The sequence below is a fragment of the Staurois parvus genome, unplaced genomic scaffold (assembly GCF_062004578.1).
Source record: "Staurois parvus isolate SC_StPar_1 unplaced genomic scaffold, SC_StPar_1.0 ptg002360l, whole genome shotgun sequence".
NCBI classification, from domain to species: Eukaryota; Metazoa; Chordata; class Amphibia; order Anura; family Ranidae; genus Staurois; species Staurois parvus.
In genome coordinates, this window is record NW_028320156.1 from 1,125,656 (window position 1) to 1,145,459 (window position 19,804).

The following is a 19,804-nucleotide window of genomic DNA, read 5'->3' on the forward strand; positions in this document are numbered from 1 at the left end:
TTTTTTTTTAAGTTTATTAAAGTGTATTTTTTTTTCAATAAAACTGCATTTGAAAAACCGTTGCACAAATACCATGTGGTGAAAAAAATTGCAACCCATTTTTTTCACTAGGGTCTCTGCAAAAAAACCCCATATACAGTCAGGTCCATAAATATTGGAACATCGACACAATTCTAACATTTTTGGCTCTATACACCACCACAATGGATTTGAAATGAAACAAACAAGATGTGCTATAACTGCAGACTGTCAGCTTTAATTTGAGGGTATTTACATTCAAATCAGGTGAACGGTGTAGGAATTACAACAGTTTGCATATGTGCCTCCCACTTATTAAGGGACCAAAAGTAATGGGACAATTGGCTTCTCAGCCGTTCCACGGCCAGGTGTGTGTTATTTCCTCATTATCCCAATTACAATGAGCAGATAAAAGGTCCAGAGTTCATTTCAAGTGTGCTATTTTCATTTGGAATCTGTTGCTGTCAACTCTCAAGATGAGATCCAAAGAGCTGTCACTATCAGTGAAGCAAGCCATCATTAGGCTGAAAAAACAAAACAAACCCATCAGAGAGATAGCAAAAACATTAGGCGTGGCCAAAACAACTGTTTGGAACATTCTTAAAAAGAAGGAATGCACCGGTGAGCTCAGCAACACCAAAAGACCCGGAAGACCACGGAAAACAACTGTGGTGGAAGACCGAAGAATTCTTTCCCTGGTGTAGAAAACACCCTTCACAACAGTTGGCCAGATCAAGAACACTCTCCAGGAGGTAGGTGTATGTGTGTCAAAGTCAATAATCAAGAGAAGACTTCACCAGAGTGAATACAGAGGGTTCACCACAAGATGGAAACCATTGGTGAGCCTCAAAAACAGGAAGGCCAGATTAGAGTTTGCCAAACGACATCTAAAAAAGCCTTCACAGTTCTGGAACAACATCCTATGGACAGATGAGACCAAGATCAACTTGTACCAGAGTGATGGGAAGAGAAAAGTATGGAGAAGGAAAGGAACTGCTCATGATCCTAAGCATACCACCTCATCAGTGAAGCATGGTGGTGGTAGTGTCATGGCGTGGGCATGTATGGCTGCCAATGGAACTGGTTCTCTTGTATTTATTGATGATGTGACTGCTGACAGAAGCAGCCGGATGAATTCTGAAGTGTTTCGGGAATATTATCTGCTCATATTCAGCCAAATGCTTCACAACTCATTGGACGCTGCTTCACAGTGCAGATGGACAATGACCCAAAGCAGACTGCAAAAGCAACCAAAGAGTTTTTTAAGGGAAAGAAGTGGAATGTTCTGCAATGGCCAAGTCAATCACCTGACCTGAACCCGATTGAGCATGCATTTCACTTGCTGAAGACAAAACTGAAGGGAAAATGCCCCAAGAACAAGCAGGAACTGAAGACAGTTGCAGTAGAGGCCTGGCAGAGCATCACCAGGGATGAAACCCAGCGTCTGGTGATGTCTATGCGTTCCAGACTTCAGGTATAATTGACTGCAAAGGATTTGCAACCAAGTATTAAAAAGTGAAAGTTTGATTTATGATTATTATTCTGTCCCATTACTTTTGGTCCCTTAATAAGTGGGAGGCACATATGCAAACTGTTGTAATTCCTACACCGTTCACCTGATTTGGATGTAAATACCCTCAAATTAAAGCTGACAGTCTGCAGTTAAAGCTCATCTTGTTCATTTCATTTCAAATCCATTGTGGTGGTGTATAGAGCCAAAAATGTTAGAATTGTGTCGATGTCCCAATATTTATGGACCTGACTGTATATATAATGTGTTTTGGGGGTTCTAATCAATTTCCTATAGAAAACAAAATGATTGTTACATGTAAACAAAAGGTACCAGAAAAAGCCTGGCCCTTTAAAAGGAATAGGACTGCTTAAAGCGGAACCTCACCTGAAAGGGGACATTTTTCTCTTCATCATTCTCCTCCCTCCATTACCATATTTCAAATTTTTTCTTGAGGGAGGGAGCAGTTACTTACAACCCCCTCCCCCCACCCCCCACAACCTTCTGGAACACGTCACAGGTCCCAGGAGGCTGTGGGACCATTCAAAGGGGGCATCACGGCTCACACATGTGCAGTGGGAAGCTGGCTATGGGGTGGATCACTTGGTCCCACTGCTATGCAGAAAACACTTTTTTTTCAATAACCACTTGCCACCCAGCTACAGTACATTTACTGCACCAGGGCGGCACAAGCATTGTTGGGATACAGTGTTCATATACCGTATTTTTCGCCGTATAAGACGCACCTGACCATAAGACGCACCTAGGTTTTAGAGGCAGAAGACAGGAAAAAAATTCTGAACTAATGGACTGCAGACACAGTACAGGAGATGACCAGAGACTGCGGACAGCACAGGGATGACCAGAGACTGCGGACAGCACAGGGATGACCAGAGACTGCGGACAGCACAGGTATGACCAGAGACTGCGGACAGCACAGAGATGACCAGAGACTGCGGACAGCACAGGGATGACCAGAGACTGCGGACAGCACAGAGATGACCAGAGACTGCGGACAGCACAGGGATGACCAGAGACTGCGGACAGCACAGATGACTGCTGACCTTTGGGGAGGTGGGGAGCGGGTACCTGAATTTGACAGGTACCCGCTCTTACTTCCGCAGAGTTGTTCTTTGATCTTACCTGTTCCTCGATCCAGCCGCGCGCTGTCTTCCCGACTTCTGTAATGGCGCTCGGTATGACAGCCGGGTGCCCAGTGCGCATGAGTGAGAAGCACTTGCGCTTTGTGATTGGTACGGCGGCTTCTGGGATCTGTCATGTGTCCCAGGTACCGCCTTACCATTCACAAAAAGCACCGCTTCTTGCGCATGCGCACTTGGCACCCGGCTGCCATGCCCAGTGCCCACACTACAGAAGCCGGGAAGACAGCACGCCGCTGGATAGAGGAACAGGTAAGGTCCCGCTGCAGAGCTGAGCGGCCGGCCCGGTATTCTGACACGGCCGCGGTGGAAATACCGGACCGGCCGCTCCATATTCGCCTTATAAGACGCACTGACATTTCCCTCCCAGTTTTGGGGAAGAAAAAGTGCGTCTTATACGGCGAAAAATACGGTATTTTCTGCAACAACTATATCCATATTCAGCAGAGATATATTCTTCAACCAGTAGATGGCAGTGTTTGTAGCTGCATCTATGGTAAACTCTATGTCTTTTCTCTGAATAAAGTTTCCTGTTTCCTTGTTGCAATGAAGCAGCAGAAAAGCACATGTGGACTGTCCACTGTCTGTTCTGTAAGGCTATATACAGAATTTCCAACAGGTTATGTGCTCATTCATAACCTGCTATAGCAAATAAGTGCAAGGTACAACAGAAAGAAGACTGCAACAGAATAAAAGAAAATGGCCAGTAACAGCTGCAACAAACAGCTTTTATTTGCAAATCTAACACATATACATGCATATATATATATATATATATATATATATATATATATGTGTGTGTGTGTGTATGTTAGATTTGCAAATAAAAGCTGTTTGTTGCAGTTGTTACTGGCCATTTTCTTTTATTCTGTTGCAGTCTTCTTTCTGTTGCTGTACCTTGCACTTATTTGAGCCTGCACCTGTTTAGAAAGATGACGAGATCCCCTCTCATGACTGCTCTATCAACCAGACACATGATATGTGTTAGCGATCTCATGATAACAATGTAAACAACCTGTCATGAATGGGGTTCTCATTTATGAACAGCTTGTTTACTGCTGTGATCTATGATTGGCCCACAGGAAACGCATGGTACCTGGCTACCTGTGCCATGTGATTAGCTTAGCCAATCACAGATCACAGCCAAAAGCAAGCCGTTCATAAATGAGAAACCCATTCATGACAGCTAAAGCCATTGCTTACACGGTGATCTCCCCCCCAGAGTAGTTTAGTGTCTTTATGGTGATACTGGGCTACTCTGATGAAAATATGTAAATAGATAGTAAAAAAAAAGTTTAAATGTTAAAGAGTGTAAAAATGTAAGTAAATATTTTTTTTTTTTTTTTACATACTGTCATCAGTCAGTATACCAGATCACCACCAAACCAGTCATATGGCACTGAACTTCACTGGTGACAGTATGTAAAAAAAAAAAAAAAAAAAAAAAGATTTGATTTCTTCCAAAAAATTGTGACAAAAAAATGACAGCTTGAAAATACTTGCCATGTCTAAATAAATCAGACTGTCTACTCTTCAAATATAGATCATTTAGGGCAGTGTTTTTCAACCTTTTTTGTGCAAAGGCACACTTTTTTCATGAAAAAAATCACGAGGCACACCACCATTAGAAAATGTTAAAAAAATTTACCTCTGTGCCTATATTGACTATATATAAAGTAATTCTCTTGAATAGGAATCAAACACAAAGAAATTATTTTATAATTACTTTATTATGAAATAATAAAGTATTTTATAATTGGACCCGGGGGCCGGACCAAGAGTAGATGAATGATGTGTATGTGTCATCCATAGTAAGTATAGTAATATTCCCCCATAGTAAGCATAGTAATTAATCCCCCATATAGTAATTCATCCCCCATAGTAATTCATCCCCCATAGTAATTAATCCCCCATATAGTAATTCATCCCCCATAGTAATTAATCCCCCATATAGTAATTCATCCCCCATATAGTAATTCATCCCCCATAGTAATTCATCCCCCATATAGTAATTCATCCCCCATAGTGTAATTCATCCCCCATAGTGTAATTCATCCCCCATAGTAATTCATCCCCCATAGTAATTCATCCCCCATATAGTAATTCATCCCCCATATAGTAATTCATCCTCCATATAGTAATTCATCCCCCATAGTAATTCATCCCCCATATAGTAATTCATCCCCCATAGCAATTCATCCCCCGTATAGTATTTCATCCCTCGTATAGTATTTCATCCCCCGTATAGTATTTCATCCCCCGTATAGTATTTCATCCCCCATATAGTATTTCATCCCCCATATAGTATTTCATCCCTCATATAGTATTTCATCCCCCATATAGTAATTCATCCCTCATATAGTATTTCATCCCTCATATAGTATTTCATCCCCCCATATAGTATTTCATCCCTCATATAGTATTTCATCCCCCCATATAGTATTTCATCCCTCATATAGTATTTCATCCCTCATATAGTAATTCATCCCTCATATAGTATTTCATCCCCCCATATAGTAATTCATCCCTCATATAGTATTTCATCCCCCCATATAGTATTTCATCCCCCCATATAGTATTTCATCCCTCATATAGTAATTCATCCCTCATATAGTATTTCATCCCCCCATATAGTATTTCATCCCCCCATATAGTATTTCATCCCCCCATATAGTATTTCATCCCTCATATAGTAATTCATCCCTCATATAGTATTTCATCCCTCATATAGTATTTCATCCCTCATATAGTATTTCATCCCCCATATAGTATTTCATCCCCCCATATAGTATTTCATCCCCTCATATAGTATTTCATCCCTCATATAGTATTTCATCCCCCCATATAGTATTTCATCCCTCATACAGTAATTCATCCCTCATATAGTAATTCATCCCCCATATAGTATTTCATCCCTCATATAGTATTTCATCCCCCCATATAGTATTTCATCCCTCATATAGTAATTCATCCCCCCATATAGTATTTCATCCCCCCATATAGTATTTCATCCCCCCATATAGTATTTCATCCCTCATATAGTAATTCATCCCTGATATAGTAATTCATCCCCCATATAGTATTTCATCCCCCCATATAGTATTTCATCCCTCATAAAGTAATTCATCCCTCATATAGTATTTCATCCCCCACAGTACTATTCCCCCCCCCCCTTCTAGTAAGCCAAGTCCCCCGTGTCAATTCACTTACCTTTTGCGTTCCTCTCGCTGTCTTCCCGCGCCGTTCGGGTCTTCAGGGCGGACTGTGAGAGGAGCCTAGCTCCCCTCCCCTCACGTTCGGCACGCTGCCCCGCCTACACACATCCTGACAGCCACATCCGCAAGCCGGATTAAAAGGTCCGCGCGGACTTTTGGGGCTGCCAACCGAGAGGAGGCAGGGGAGCGGCCGACCGAGAGGAGGGAGGGGAGCAGGCGCCCGGCACACAGAAGAGCCGCATTAGACTGGGTAAAGAGCCGCATGTGGCTCGCGAGCCGCGGCTTGCCGACCACTGAATCATTAGATTCTAATGATTGGTCTATTTGTGAGCCGAAGCCACATGTTACAGATGAAATTGGAATTTTTCCCACGGCACACCAGACAATATCTCACGGCACACTAGTGTGCCGCGGCACAGTGGTTGAAAAACGCTGATTTAGGGAATATTTGTACTGTTTTGGCTTTTTGGGAATGAGATCATCCATCAGTACATCAGGAATGATCAATTTTCAAATCTATATCCCAGAGTTTGTAACTTTCACTCACACCAATTAATATCCAATTTGTGGGATTTTTTCTTACCAATGACATGTAGCAGTATACATTTTGGCCTTAATTTTGATGAAATTTGATCTTATTGGATATTTTTTTTATAACAGAAAATTAATTATTTTTTCACCATTTTTGGCCTTTTTTCACTTTCTATAATAAAATATTAAAAACCCAGTAGTGATCAAATACCACCAAAAGGGATATCTATTTGTGTTAAAAAAAAATATATAAATTTCAATTGGGTACAGTGTTGCGTGACCGTGCAATTGTCAGTTAAAGTAGCGTAGTGCTGTATAGGAAAAGATGGCCTGGTCATGAAAGGGGTAAAACCCTCCGGAGCTTAAGTGGTTAAATACAAAGAGTTCCCTGATTGGACAATGGAGATAAGATGAGGGGGGGTTGACTTTTGCGATGACACTTTCACTTTTCCTTGAATAAGTGAAACAACAATGTCTCTTTAAAGCATGCGCACGATCTCATTTATAACAGAGGAATATAAAGAATGGAATGCTTTCTCAATATTTCATCCAGACTGCGCCCCTTCACATGAAACGCACATAATAAAGCGACACCGGGTCTCCGGTTACGGCAGATCAGCCTGTAATCACCTGGTTCCCCCATTGCCATGGAGATAAATTATAATTGGGTTGTCATCTGCAAGAGAGTCTTCAAACCAGCGTTGGCCCTTTCCTCTCGCCTCTTCCCCCCTGCTGGCAGGCACGGTATGCCTAGGAGAACAAATCGGAGTGATTAATATGCATGCGTCGTGTACAGGAGCCGACTGTCTCTGCTTTCTCATCTCGCTAAATCCACCGCAATAAAACAAAATATCATTAAGCAAATCGTCCATGAAGTCAGCCGCCATGCTTAGAAACGGCGTTCTTATAATTAACCCCTATCACTATGATATCTCATAATTAGGCAAATATTTGTTTCCTACAAATGGGTTCATTTAAAGAGAATCTGTTGATTCCCGCTGCTAATTTCATTGTTCAGAGATAATTGATCCAACCCTTGTTCTCCATCACTATAGGTATTCCAAATCGATTCTACTACACCAGGGGTCTCCAAACTTTTCAAACAAAGGCCTAGTTTACTGTTCTTCAGACTTTAGGGGGGCTGGATTGTGGTCAGCGGGGGGTGGAAAATGTCCCAGGTCCAGCTTCGGTGAGAATAAACATGGCCTCAGGGTTAGTTGTCAGTAGGAAGAGGAGGAGGAGGAGTAGTGCCCCATCATTGGTGTCAGTGGGAGCAATAGTGCCTGATATCATTGGAAGGAATAGAGCACCAAGGGCCAGATAAAGGCTAGTAAAGGGCCACATTTGACTGCAGTTTGGAGACCACTATTCTAGACTATTTAAAGAAATACCTAGACAAACTTAGTAATGGTAACAGATGTAAAAGATTCATTGTAAATTAGCATGAGACTCCCAGAACAATTTGTATTTTTTCTCTAATTGGCTGTGTAGTTAAATTTAAACTATAAAGAGAATCTCTGTTGACTTAGGGCCAGTTGACACCACATGCAGTCCAGTGGGGTTTTTTTCTCTGCTACCAAATGTTTAATTGAAATACACTTTATTGCCAAAAGTATTGGGCCCGTCCTCCAAATCAATGGATTCGGGTGTTCCAATAACCTCCATGGACACAGGTGTATACAATCAAGCCCCTAGGCATGCAGACTGCTTCTACAAACATTGGTGAAAGAATGGGTCACTCTCAGGAGCTCAGTGACTCCAAGCGTGGTCCCGTGATAGGTGGTCACCTGGGCAATAAGTCCATCCGTGACATTTCCTGGCTACTAAATATTCCACGCTCAACTGTTAGTGGGATTATAACAAAGTGGAAGCAACTGGGAACAACAGCAACTCAGCCACCAAGTGGTAGGCCACGTAACATGACAGAGCGGGGTCAGTGCATGCTGAAGCGCACAGTGTGCAGAAGTCGCCAACTGTCTGCAGAGTCAATAGCTAAAGACCTCCAAACTTGGTGTGGCCTTCAGATTAGCACAACAACCGTGCGTAGAGAGCTTCATGGAATGGGTTTCCATGGCCGAGCAGCTGCATCCAAGCCTTACATCACCAAGTACAATGCAAAGTGTTGGATGCAGTGGTGTAAAGCACGCTGCCACTGGACTCTAGAGCAGTGGAGACGTGTTCTCTGGAGTGACCAATCACACTTGTCTATCTAGCAATCCGATGGATATGTCTGGGTTTGGCGGTTGCCAAGAGAATGGTACTTGCCTGACTGCATTGTGCCAAGTGTAAAGTTTGGTGGAGGGGGGGTTATGGTGTGGGGTTGTTTGTCAGGGGTTGGGCTTGGCCCCTTAGTTCCAGTGAAGGGAATTTTGGACAATTTCATGCTCTCAACTTTGTGGGAACAGTTTAGGTTAGTTCACTATTTTAGAAAAGAAGAACAAGTGAACTATCACCGTACACTCTCCACATCTCCCAGTCCCCACTGTACTTACCTCTGTGGGTGATGAGCCATCAGTGCTCACACATACAGTGCAACAGTGCAGCAGTCCAGGGATTTAAAATCTCCACTTTTCTCCACCTTCTATTTGCAGCGCTTTTGGGATGGATCAGGATTATTCTGATTGGTCAGAGCCAGCACAGAGCATTACTCTGATCCATCCCAGAAACACTGCAAAAAGAAGAGCGAGAATAGTGCGGATTTCAAATCCCGGGACTGCTTCACTGGCTGTGTGAGCACTGATGGCTCATCACCCACAGAGGTAAGTACAGTGAGGATTGGGAGGTGTGGAGATTGTACGGTGATAGTTCACCTTCTTCTCTAAAAAAGTGAACTAACCCTTAAAGTGATACTAAACCCCGGACCCTGCATTCACTATATCTGGTCTCCCCGATCCATTATGCTTCCCAATCCGCAGATCCGATCCATCCTGCGGGGATCATCCTCATGCAACCTATACGGGGTGACACCAGACCCACTCCACGAAAAGGTAAATTGTAAAGAAAGCCGACGATCCCCGCAGGATGGATCCGATCCATCCTGCGGGGATTGTCGGCTTGCTTTACAACTTACCTTTCTGTGCGGGTCTGGTGTCACCCCGTGCGGTCGGTGTCACCCGATGCGGAGCGCAACCCCCGCACCTGCCTCGGGACACCACTGGGGTTTCATATGATTTGCTCTCCCACATTTATGATACAACACAAGAGGAAATTGTGAGTCCTGCATTCCAATCAGCCATGACACTACAAACTGCAGCCACAACATAATTACAAAGTAAAGCAAACAACACAGGGAATATAACTACAATAACACCTTCATAAAACAAGGAAAACATGTAAAAGTGTACAATGCCTTCAGGTACTGATACTGAAAGGGGCAGGGCATTAGACCTGATTGTTCTCCTCTGTAATTAAGGCAGGCCATAGATGATGCAAATTTCTTGCTTGCAACCATGGTGTTCCATCCTGCAACCATTGTGTTCTCCTGGTGGGGGGGAAGCCATCCCTGCTGGGAGAAGACAGTGATTATTGCTAGAGGCTAGAACAGCCGCTAGCGATAATTGAATGTAAAATTCAGCAGGCTGGTGGTACCCAAGTTGATCGAAGTTGGGTACATTCCACCTGCCCATACATGTGAGCCAGTTCTCAACCAGTTGAGATTCGAACCGTCTATGGCCAGCGTAAGTGACACGTACAGGCAGGGGCGGACTGACCATTTGGAAACTCGGGCACTGCCCGAGGGCCCGGGGTCAGTAGGGGGGATTCAGATATACTGTAGCTGTTGCTCTCAATTCGACAGCCATGAGGGTGCAACTCCTTGAATGCACACTTTTTGTTTGAGGACACACACCTGAATGGTTGTCAAATTGGGACCGGTGGCAGTGTCTGTACAGCCCAGGGTCGGACTGACCATTTGGAAACTCGGGCACTGCCCGAGGGCCCGGGGTCAGTAGGGGGCCCCATGAGAAGCCCTTGGTACCTTTTTCATAGGCTTTTTTGAGTTTGGGCAAGGACACAGGGGCCCCATGTTCCCCTATTGCCAGGGGGCCCCATGAGTAGTCAGTCTGCCCCTGCGTACAGGTCTTGTCCCTTTCCCAGCTTGTGATTGGACAGTGAAGGAGAAGACACATTTCATGGTTACATTTCACCCAAAATGTGTGGCCAACTTGGCTACCAAAGTTTCTTGCTTGAACTGACCCTGATCACTCACCAGACTCCGATGGTCACCCCTTCGTCAGATGTGAGGTAGAAATTTGTGGTGTGGTTCAAGAGTTCTCCAGGATTCTTAAAGTCCACAAAGAGAGGAACTTTTACTAGAAAAAGAATTTGCAAAAAATTAATTTCAAAAACATAGGAGAAGCAGAACCTAAAGGGCCCCAAAAATGGACATGACCAGCTGTTTGATAAGACAATTCGTACATCTGGTACTCACCCATGTTTAAATAAACAACTTTGCCTAGTATTGCAGGGAACAGCCTGATGATGAAAGGGACGCATATATAAATGACGATAAGGGCCACACCAAACCTTTTTAGGTAGAGCAACCAATTTGTTAGGCTGGAAGGAAAGAAAAAACATTTATCATGACTACTGTGAAAAAAAAATACATTTTAATACTATAGATAGAAAAATATTTAGGTTGGTAGAGGAAGGAGTTCATTATACATACATGTAGCACCCTCTTAGAGTAGTGTAGGTTGTTAGGTAAATTTAGTTGGATCCTCTGTAATCAGTGGAGCTGGGGCTGATAGGTCAGGTCTGCTCAGTGTCTCACAGGCTGTTGCTCTGATTGCTTCCCCCTGTATTCTAGAGGATTTTAGAACTGTAATGGGAGGAATAACAGCATAACATGCAGGGCCAACATCCTGATTATTTATGGGACTTCAGCCAATCCCTGGGGAGATGTGCCCAGTAAGTGGTTGGGGAGCCCATAATTAGCCTGGGACCTGAGACAAGAAGGGCAGAGATCCTAGGTCCAGTTCTGCTGGAGGAGACCCCTGTGCAGGGGTATTGCCCCTGAGGCAGGAAGCTTGGAGGTGCCACTAGGAAGACATTGAGGTCCCAGCTAAGCCTTAGCTAGGGGGCATATTCATAAGCTCAGTCTGGAATCATTTTAGGTCTGGAGAAGCTCACTATAGAGTGCAAGGAGGAAGTTGGGAGAACATGTCCAGCTGTCCTAAGGTATGGTATGGTATGAATCTCCCTCACTGAGGAGTGCCTGGTGGATATCGGAAGGAGGCAACTGACAATCTTGTGGCCATGTTAGTAGATAAACCAAATGCTGGAAAGTTAGTGACTGTGTAGCTTTTGGTCTCTGGGAGATGTTATAGTCAATGTCACCAATAAAGATTCTGTGGGATATTTTTGTAGAGCTCTGCGAGCTAGAGCGGAGTCCTCAAAGTGCTCAGTTCATCAATTTTTGGGTATCCCATACTCCCTTACACCATCCAAATTCAATAAAACCCTAAAAAAAGACACCCCCAGTCTGTTCCTTCAAGCCAGTGGAAGTGGAGAACATGCTGTGTGCCTGGCCATGTGCTTTGACTGGGGAAAAAGGAAACATGTTCACCAGTTGCTCTTTATGGGGTGCGCTACATACACATGAATTCAATCTGATCTCTTGTCCATGGGAGGGAGGGTCCCAACTATTTTGGCTGGCCTTATTAGTAGGAACAGTTTATTGAACCGGTTAAAAATTCCTGTTGGGTTCACTATTGTTTGCCCCAATAAACTAGGGCTGGCCTTTTGTCCTTGGCTCCCCACTCCCATAAAGAGTGTAGAAAGGACAAGAGTGCCATAAATATAATGTGCGATGTGTATACAGGGGCGGACAGACAACTCATGGGGCCCTCGGGCAATAGGGGATCATGGGGCCCCTGTGTCCTTGCCCAAACTCAAAAAAGCCTATGAAAAAGGTACCAGGGGCATCTCATGGGGCCCCCTACTGACCCTGGGCCCTCGGGCAGTGCCCGAGTTTCCAAATGGTCAGTCCGCCTCTGTGTGTATATGATAGCATTTGGACCAATACAAATGAAAATCCTACTGGAAATACCATAAGGTGCTTTTTCCTTCAAAAAAAGCCAAGCTGTGATGAAAATACAGTATGGTAGGCTCCTGTTCTGATCCTAGGCTTCTACCTCTCTGATATCGACAGCACTTACCAGACGTTAAATTCTTTAATGTGTATGGAGTGCCTGGTACAAAAGTTCATCTCACTTAATGTTTTTTTTGGATGCCATTTTTTTTGTCGCCAGGAGATGCTAATCTTCATCAAGCCTTAACACAAGTCCCCTAGCGCACTCTGTCATGACTCTGTTACTATCTACTGTTCAAGCCATAAAGAGGGAGGAGGCTTTTTTCCCCGAAAAACACATTGGCTGTATTTGATGCTTCTAACCATTAAATCTTTTAAAAAAGTCCTTTAAGTGAGATGAACTTTTGTACCAGGCGCTCCTCCATCTACAAATCTAATTTGAATACAGTAGGTCATTGGAGAAAGCCAACATATTTCGAGGGCTCAACTCTCCCCGCCCCCTTCATCAGCGCTTAAAATCTGGCAATAATTGAAGAGAATATAGAAGTAAAGTGGTTGTACTGATTTAACTCCCCAGACCAGACCAGTGACTCTAATCATCATGACCTCTACCTTACTGCATCCCAATTTGTTGTCCAGTATTCTCTTCAATTACTGACAGCATTTAAGCCCTAAAGGGGAAGCTTTGAAACCCTGAAACACGTAGGCTTTTGCTTCTCAACTCTTACGCAATAAAGACTTACTGGACTAACATCGGATCTATGATGTTCTCGTCCTTTCTACACTCTTCAGACTATTCTGTGGATCCTCACAAATACCCAGGTTGAGAGAGAGCTGCCTAAAAAATTGGATTTCAAGCTCTGTCTTTTCTACTTTTGAGTCCAGTCCTTGACCAACACATTTATTGTCTCTTTAAAAGTCTGACATAGATGTAGCACCTTCTTAGTGCAGCCAAGGGGAGCTAAACCCTAATGGTTAGTCAGAAGCTGGTTAGCAGCTCAGGTGTGATAGCAAGAGGTGTCAAATTGTGGTCAGGGCTGAAAGACTCTGCAGACCAGGCCCTCTGGAATTTCCCCCTGCTCTAAGGCTTTCAGAGAAGTGGTTGGCTGTACTCTTGAGGGGCCAATCCCCAACAGAAGGATTGACAAGGGGCTGGGACTCCCTTAAAAGTGAAAGAGCCTGCTCAGCAGGAGGAGTGTGATATGAGGCTGGAGGAGGAAGGGTGCCAGCAGGCCTAGTGGGATGGGGCCTGCCTTTGAGCCTAGAGCTGGAAAAGGAGGAAAACTTGGGACTCACTGGCCCTCTGAGACAGGACCACCTGTATGGCAGGGATGGAGCAGCCCAGCTGATTGGACTGGTAGCAGAAGCAGCCAACATGCAGCGGTACTCTGAGTGAGTATACCTGCACTCCCTGGGCGGATAGAGGAAGGAGCACACTGGTAGATTAGCTACTATTTATGATTGTTCACTTCATTTAAAAGGAGAAGGAGCCAGATCCCCTGCTCAGGAAAAAGTCTTCAGATTGCTTGGTGAAGAGGAGTTCATCTAGGATCTGGGGTGGTTCAGCTAGGAGATGTTGGGTAGCACTCCAACAGAGACTGTGTTGCTTCAAGAAGGAAAGGTTGTGAATAGTTTAGGAAGTTGTCCTCAGTTATAGGTTCCCTTAGGCATCCTATACCCCCCCCTTACCCTATCAAAGTTCTAATCCCCGCAATAAATAACAAAACCAATGCTCAAGACTTGATTTCTGTCTCTGGATGAAAGCTTGTGTGGAAAATGCTGAATGACTGGCAGTGTAGGACTACAGGAGGACCCAAATTATCAGCAATCCCTAAGGGGGTAGTGCTATATAGACGTACCTGGCACCCTCACCTGCTGTACATACTCATCATCCCCTTACTCCTCTTCCATTCCATTTGACCAGCAGGAACAATGTGAAACAGCTGGTATTTCCATGTACAGGATAGCATGGGACGTACTCCCCTTCTTCCCATGTGGCAGCACCGGTACTTGAGTAACTGGCTGCCCAACAGTTAGTACTGTCACAGAGTCCTCATCCCAATAATATGCTCCACATCATGACAGTCTTCATTCAGGCTTCAAATGCTGTATGCTTGTTCTGGGCCAGTGACTCAAAAATATATTGAAGCCAGACACAGCCAGAAAGAGGATAATATTAGCACCTATTATTCTCTGCGGGTGAATTTTTTCTTTTTTTTTGGCGGAGCAGGGAAGCCAATAAACCTAATATTTATATAGATTAGCAGACAGACTATAGTCAGTTTTGTATCGATGTCTGGGTTGTTGGGAAAACCAAACAAGCAGCGATAAAATACATAATTAACTGCTAATTAACTATAAGAACATGCTTTATCAGCACCAAGCCCAGAAGAAGTTCAGAATCATTAGTATTTAGGAATGGGACACACTGGGGGGATCTGATGAGAGGTGCATCCTCCTATAATGTCATTAAAAAAAAAAAAATATATATATATATATATATATATAATAGGACTGCTGGGGAAAATCTGGACAGTTTTTCTTTCAGACACTTTAGATCATGAGATTGGTCACATGGTGGCCGACTGTATCTGTAGGCAATTTTGTTATGGTGTGCTGAGTATACATGTAGTCATGCGAGGACACAAATCAGTGTGCACATACACAAGGGTTACACAAGGGTGCTGCCCTGTAATTCCATAAAATAGTACAGGTGTCTTTTTTTGTAAGTTGAAGTATGTCAACAGACCATTTAAAATGAATAGGCTACCTTGACCCAATGTGCTGCACAATGGTGTCTCCATTGGAAGACTGGATTTCCCATTACCTTTCAATGGTCACCAGGACAAATCAAGCGGGTGAAGGACTGGAATCCGAATTGGTGGCTGTGGGGAACAGGCACCAGAGGGTGTCCAACACAGGGTGTGAATTGTTTTTTTATTTTGACAACAGGTTTACTGTAACCCCAGCCTAACCATTAGCCCAAAGCTGCCATTTTAACAGAACAGTCATACTTTGGGTTACACTTTTTGTCAAAGTAATTGTAGACATACTGTAGAATGGCCGTTGTGATCGGTTGCAAGGAGATAAGATTGAAAATACCCCCATCAAACATTCAACTGAGTCTGTGAAATTGGCATAGTTTTTTCCTGTTTCAATTTCATCTCAATTTGATGGAAATGGTCTAACTATTGGCCTTGACACAATGTGCACTATAATAGGGGTTTCCCTTGGAAGATTGGATTTCCCATCACCTTTTGTCCAGTAGACAATGGTCACCAGGACAAAACAAAGGACTGGAATGTCAAATTGGTGGCAATGGGAAACAGGCACCATAGGGTGCCTAACATAGGGTGCAGTTTGGGTCTTTATTTTTAACCACATGTTTACTGCAGCCTAACCATTGTCCCAAAACCTGGCATTTTGAAAGAGCAGTCAAACTTTGGGTTACACTTTTCGTCAAAGCAATTGTAGACATAGAATGGCCATTGCAATCAGTTGCAAGGAGATAGGATTGCACATTCGAATGAGTCAACAAAACTTTTCCTGTTTTAATTTCATCTAATATTGATGTAAGCTGCCAATTTATTGCCAAATTTGAACCTTTCAGTTGACCAAAGTCTGGTCCATCATGGGTGGGAGAGTGCTTTTTTCTTTTAGTAATAATCCTTATTTCAAAAGTGGTTGAAGTTGACTGAAAATTGTCAAATGAATGGATAGCTTAACCCAACCACCAAACTCAACTGTATGCCTGGACCTAAATTTATTAATATCAAAATATATACTATCAAGCCAATAATACTCCCCATATCAAAATGCTCTTACAACTCAACACCCAAAACTTGACAAAAACTGGATTGTGGTGACAAAAACCAACACTTTGCAGTTAAATTTTTATTTTTCCAGTTCTCTGTTGTGGTCACAGTTGTTCCCAGCACTGATACACAGAGCAAAGTTCAGATCCACGAGCTCACATAACGATTAGCTTTATGAACTCAGCAGTACCAAGTACACGCACTCACCGTCTCTTACTCCTCAAAGTCCGAGCCTGCTTGTGTGGGGCTCCCCCATGGTCTTCCTGCAGTGCTCCGGGATCCCCTTTATGTGTCACCTCTCTCCGTTTCATAATGTCAGTGGCTGTCTGGAACCTTTGGCAGTGCTGCTATGATCACAGACTCTCCACTGGGTCAAAGGATAACACATATCTTCACTTCCTCTCTGGTTATGACTTTCACAAGCAGATCATATTAGTCTTCAGGGTCCTAATGAACACACCCATTCTAAAACCTGAAAGCAGAGTTATCACTTATACCGCCTATGAACAGGGCCAGATCTAGCTTATCTGATCTGGGAGTGTAGTAATAAAAAGTCAGGGGGTACAATGACAGCACTGTGTGTGAGTCACTGGCCGTCTGTCACACAGTGTCACCACCTGGGAAACACGATTATGTATTAGGCTGTCATTAGTTTAAGATGAATAAACTGAACCCCTTATATCAGATTTCCCTATTGGAGCACCCCTTTACATCAGGTTCCCATCACAGTGCCCCCCTTACATCAGGTGTCCCCATCCGAGCTCACCCTTACATCAGGTGACCCCAACAGAACACCCCCTTACAGCAGGTGGCCCCATCAGAGCACCCTCTTATATTAGTGTCCCTAATAGAGTACATCTTTACATTACTGTCCCCATCAGAATGTCCCCTTACATGTGATCTGTTATCCCTGTTACAGTGCCCCCTTATATCAGGTGCACCCATCAGAGTACCCCCTTATATTAAGTGTCCCCATTAGTGTGCCCCTTTATATCAGGTGTCCCCATTATAGTGCCCCCTTACATTACATGTCCCCATCAGTGCTCCCTCTTGTATCAGGTGTACCCATTAGAGTGCCCCCTTATATCAGGTGGCCCCATTATAGTGTCCCCGTACATTAGGTATCCCCATCAGTCTGCCCTCTTATATCAGGTGTCCCCATTATAGTGTCCCCATACATTAGGTATCCCCATCAGAGTTCCCCTTTATAACAGGTGTTCCATCAGAGTGTCCCTTTACATCAGGTAAACAAACAAGATATACCTGTGCTCAAATCCCAACAGCTAGTGCATGCATTTATCCATCAGGTGCTAAAGGGGTGTAACCACATAATAACACTAGAAATTCTGAAGGACCCTCTGCACACTGGTATATACCCTTTCAAGCAGGCTATGCAATAAATATGGATATTTAGTTCACACATATTGCAATGCATGCTTAACCATTTCAATACCGTGCAATTTTACACCTTCCTGCCCAGGCCATTTTTCAGGTTTCAGCGCTCTCACACTTTGAATGACAATTGCGCGGTCATACAACACTGTACCCAAACTAAAATTTTATCATTTTCTTCACACAACTAGAGCTTTCTTTTGGTTGTATTTAATCACTGCTGGGGTTTTTATTTTTTGCTAAATTAACAAAAAAAGACCAAACATTTTGAAAAAAAAAACACATTTTTCTTTGTTTCTGTTATAAAAGTTTACAAATAAATAATTGTTCTTCATAAATTTAGGCCGAGATGTATTCTGCTACATGTCTTTGGTGAAAATAACCCAAATTAGGATGTATTTTTTAGTTTGTAGGAAAGTTATAGAGTTCACAAACTATGGTATAGATCTGAATATTGATCAATCCTGAAGTACTGACGGCCAATCTAATTTCTTGAGGTCCAAGAATGTCAGAACAGTACAGATATCCCCCAAATGACCCCTTTTTGCAGAGTAGACAGTCCGACGTACTTCATAAGAGGCATGGCGAGTTTTTTGAAGTTGTATTTTTATGTCATAATTTTTCGGAAAATGAAAAAATTTAAAAAATTATTTTCACTATTTTTTTTTTACATACTGTCACCAGTGCAGTACAGCGTCATCATATAACTGGCATGGCGGTTAACAGGGACACTGACTGGTGACAGTATGAAAAAAAAAAATATATATATATTTTTTTTATTTTTTTATTATATTTAATTTTTTATTACATTTTTTTTATTTTTTTTAAGATTTTTTTTTCATATTTTACTATGACCAAAGTAGTACAATGTTACCATGGTAACACTGTACTACTTTGGGGAAGTGATCAGTATTTTTTTTTTTTTTTTTTCACACAATTTGCTTATAGCAAAGAATTACTTTGCTATAAGCAAGCATTTACCTGAATGAAATCGATTCATTCAGCTTTTTTTTTTTTTTTTTTTTTGTGCTTAGCTGTGATTTGGTCACAGCTAATCACATGACATGTGCATGTGATTAGCTGTGACCATTCACAGCTAGGCACTAGTATACAATGGATGGCATCATGAATGAAGCCATCCATGTATACAACTGTCATGTGACCTGCTGTGATTGGTCACAGCAGGTCACATGGTACCAGCAATGGGAGCCAGTACTCGGATCTGTCATCGGCCGTGTCCGAGGTGCACAGCCCGTGACAGATCCCGCTGCTGCGCCGCTCTGCATTACCGCAAACGGCGCATGTGCGGGAGCACGCCAAATGGCATGCACCCGGAATGAAGAGGCACATCTGAAGCCGCCAAACGGCCATTGGCCGGGCGGCTAATGGTTAAGCTGGCCAACTGCGTCAAAGTAATCCCTCTATGGCCAGTCCTACTCTGCTCTGCCTACGCAAATGCTACTGTGGACACAAAGCCAACATAGGGGAAAAGACAAAGTGGGGAGAGCTTGTTTGTTGTATTGTTGGGTCAGTAGCCAGGATGAACCTTGTAGCTCTCCCCATTGTGTCTTTTCCCCTATGCTAGCATTGTGCCCACAGTAGCATTTGCGTAGGCAGAGCAGAGTAGGACTGGCCATAAAGGGATTACTTTGACGCAGTTGGTCAGCTAAAACATGTATTGCATAATGTGTGAACTAAATATCCCTATTTATTGCATAGTCTGTTTGAAAGGGTATATACCAGTGTGCAGAGGGTCCTTCAGAATTTCTACCCTTGCATCAGGTGTCCCCAACAGTGTGCCCCCTTATATCAGTTGTCCCCAACAGAGTGCCCCCTTATATCAGGTGTTCCCATCAGAGTGCCCCCTTATATCAGGTGTTCCCATCAGAGTGCCCCCTTATATCAGGTGTTCCCATCAGAGTGCCCCCTTACATTGGGTGTTCCCATCTGAGTGCCCCCTTACATCAGGTGTCCCCATCTGAGTGCCCCCTTACATCAGGTGTCCCCATCTGAGTGCCCCCTTACATCAGGTGTCCCCATCTGAGTGCCCCCTTACATCAGGTGTCCCTATTGCAGTGACCACTTACATGGATTGTCCCCATCAGAGTGCCTCCTCATATCAACTGTCTGCA

The 19,804-nt window shown here is 43.5% G+C and overlaps 1 protein-coding gene across 1 annotated transcript in view; it reads right to left on the bottom strand.

Annotated features, from left to right (window-relative positions):
* The window catches only part of LOC149431191 (lysophosphatidylserine lipase ABHD12-like), a 52,777-nt gene extending 36,106 nt beyond the window's left edge, over positions 1 to 16,671 (bottom strand). Inside the window, exons 1-4 of the mRNA XM_089665811.1 lie at positions 16,488 to 16,671; positions 10,864 to 10,988; positions 10,642 to 10,744; positions 7,065 to 7,184 (exon numbers count right to left, since the gene is read on the bottom strand). Coding sequence (XP_089521937.1) covers positions 7,065 to 7,184; positions 10,642 to 10,744; positions 10,864 to 10,988; positions 16,488 to 16,591 — 452 coding nt within the window. The 5' untranslated portion in view covers positions 16,592 to 16,671. The remainder of the gene's footprint in view (positions 1 to 7,064; positions 7,185 to 10,641; positions 10,745 to 10,863; positions 10,989 to 16,487) is intronic.
* Between the last annotated feature and the right edge of the window lie 3,133 nt (positions 16,672 to 19,804).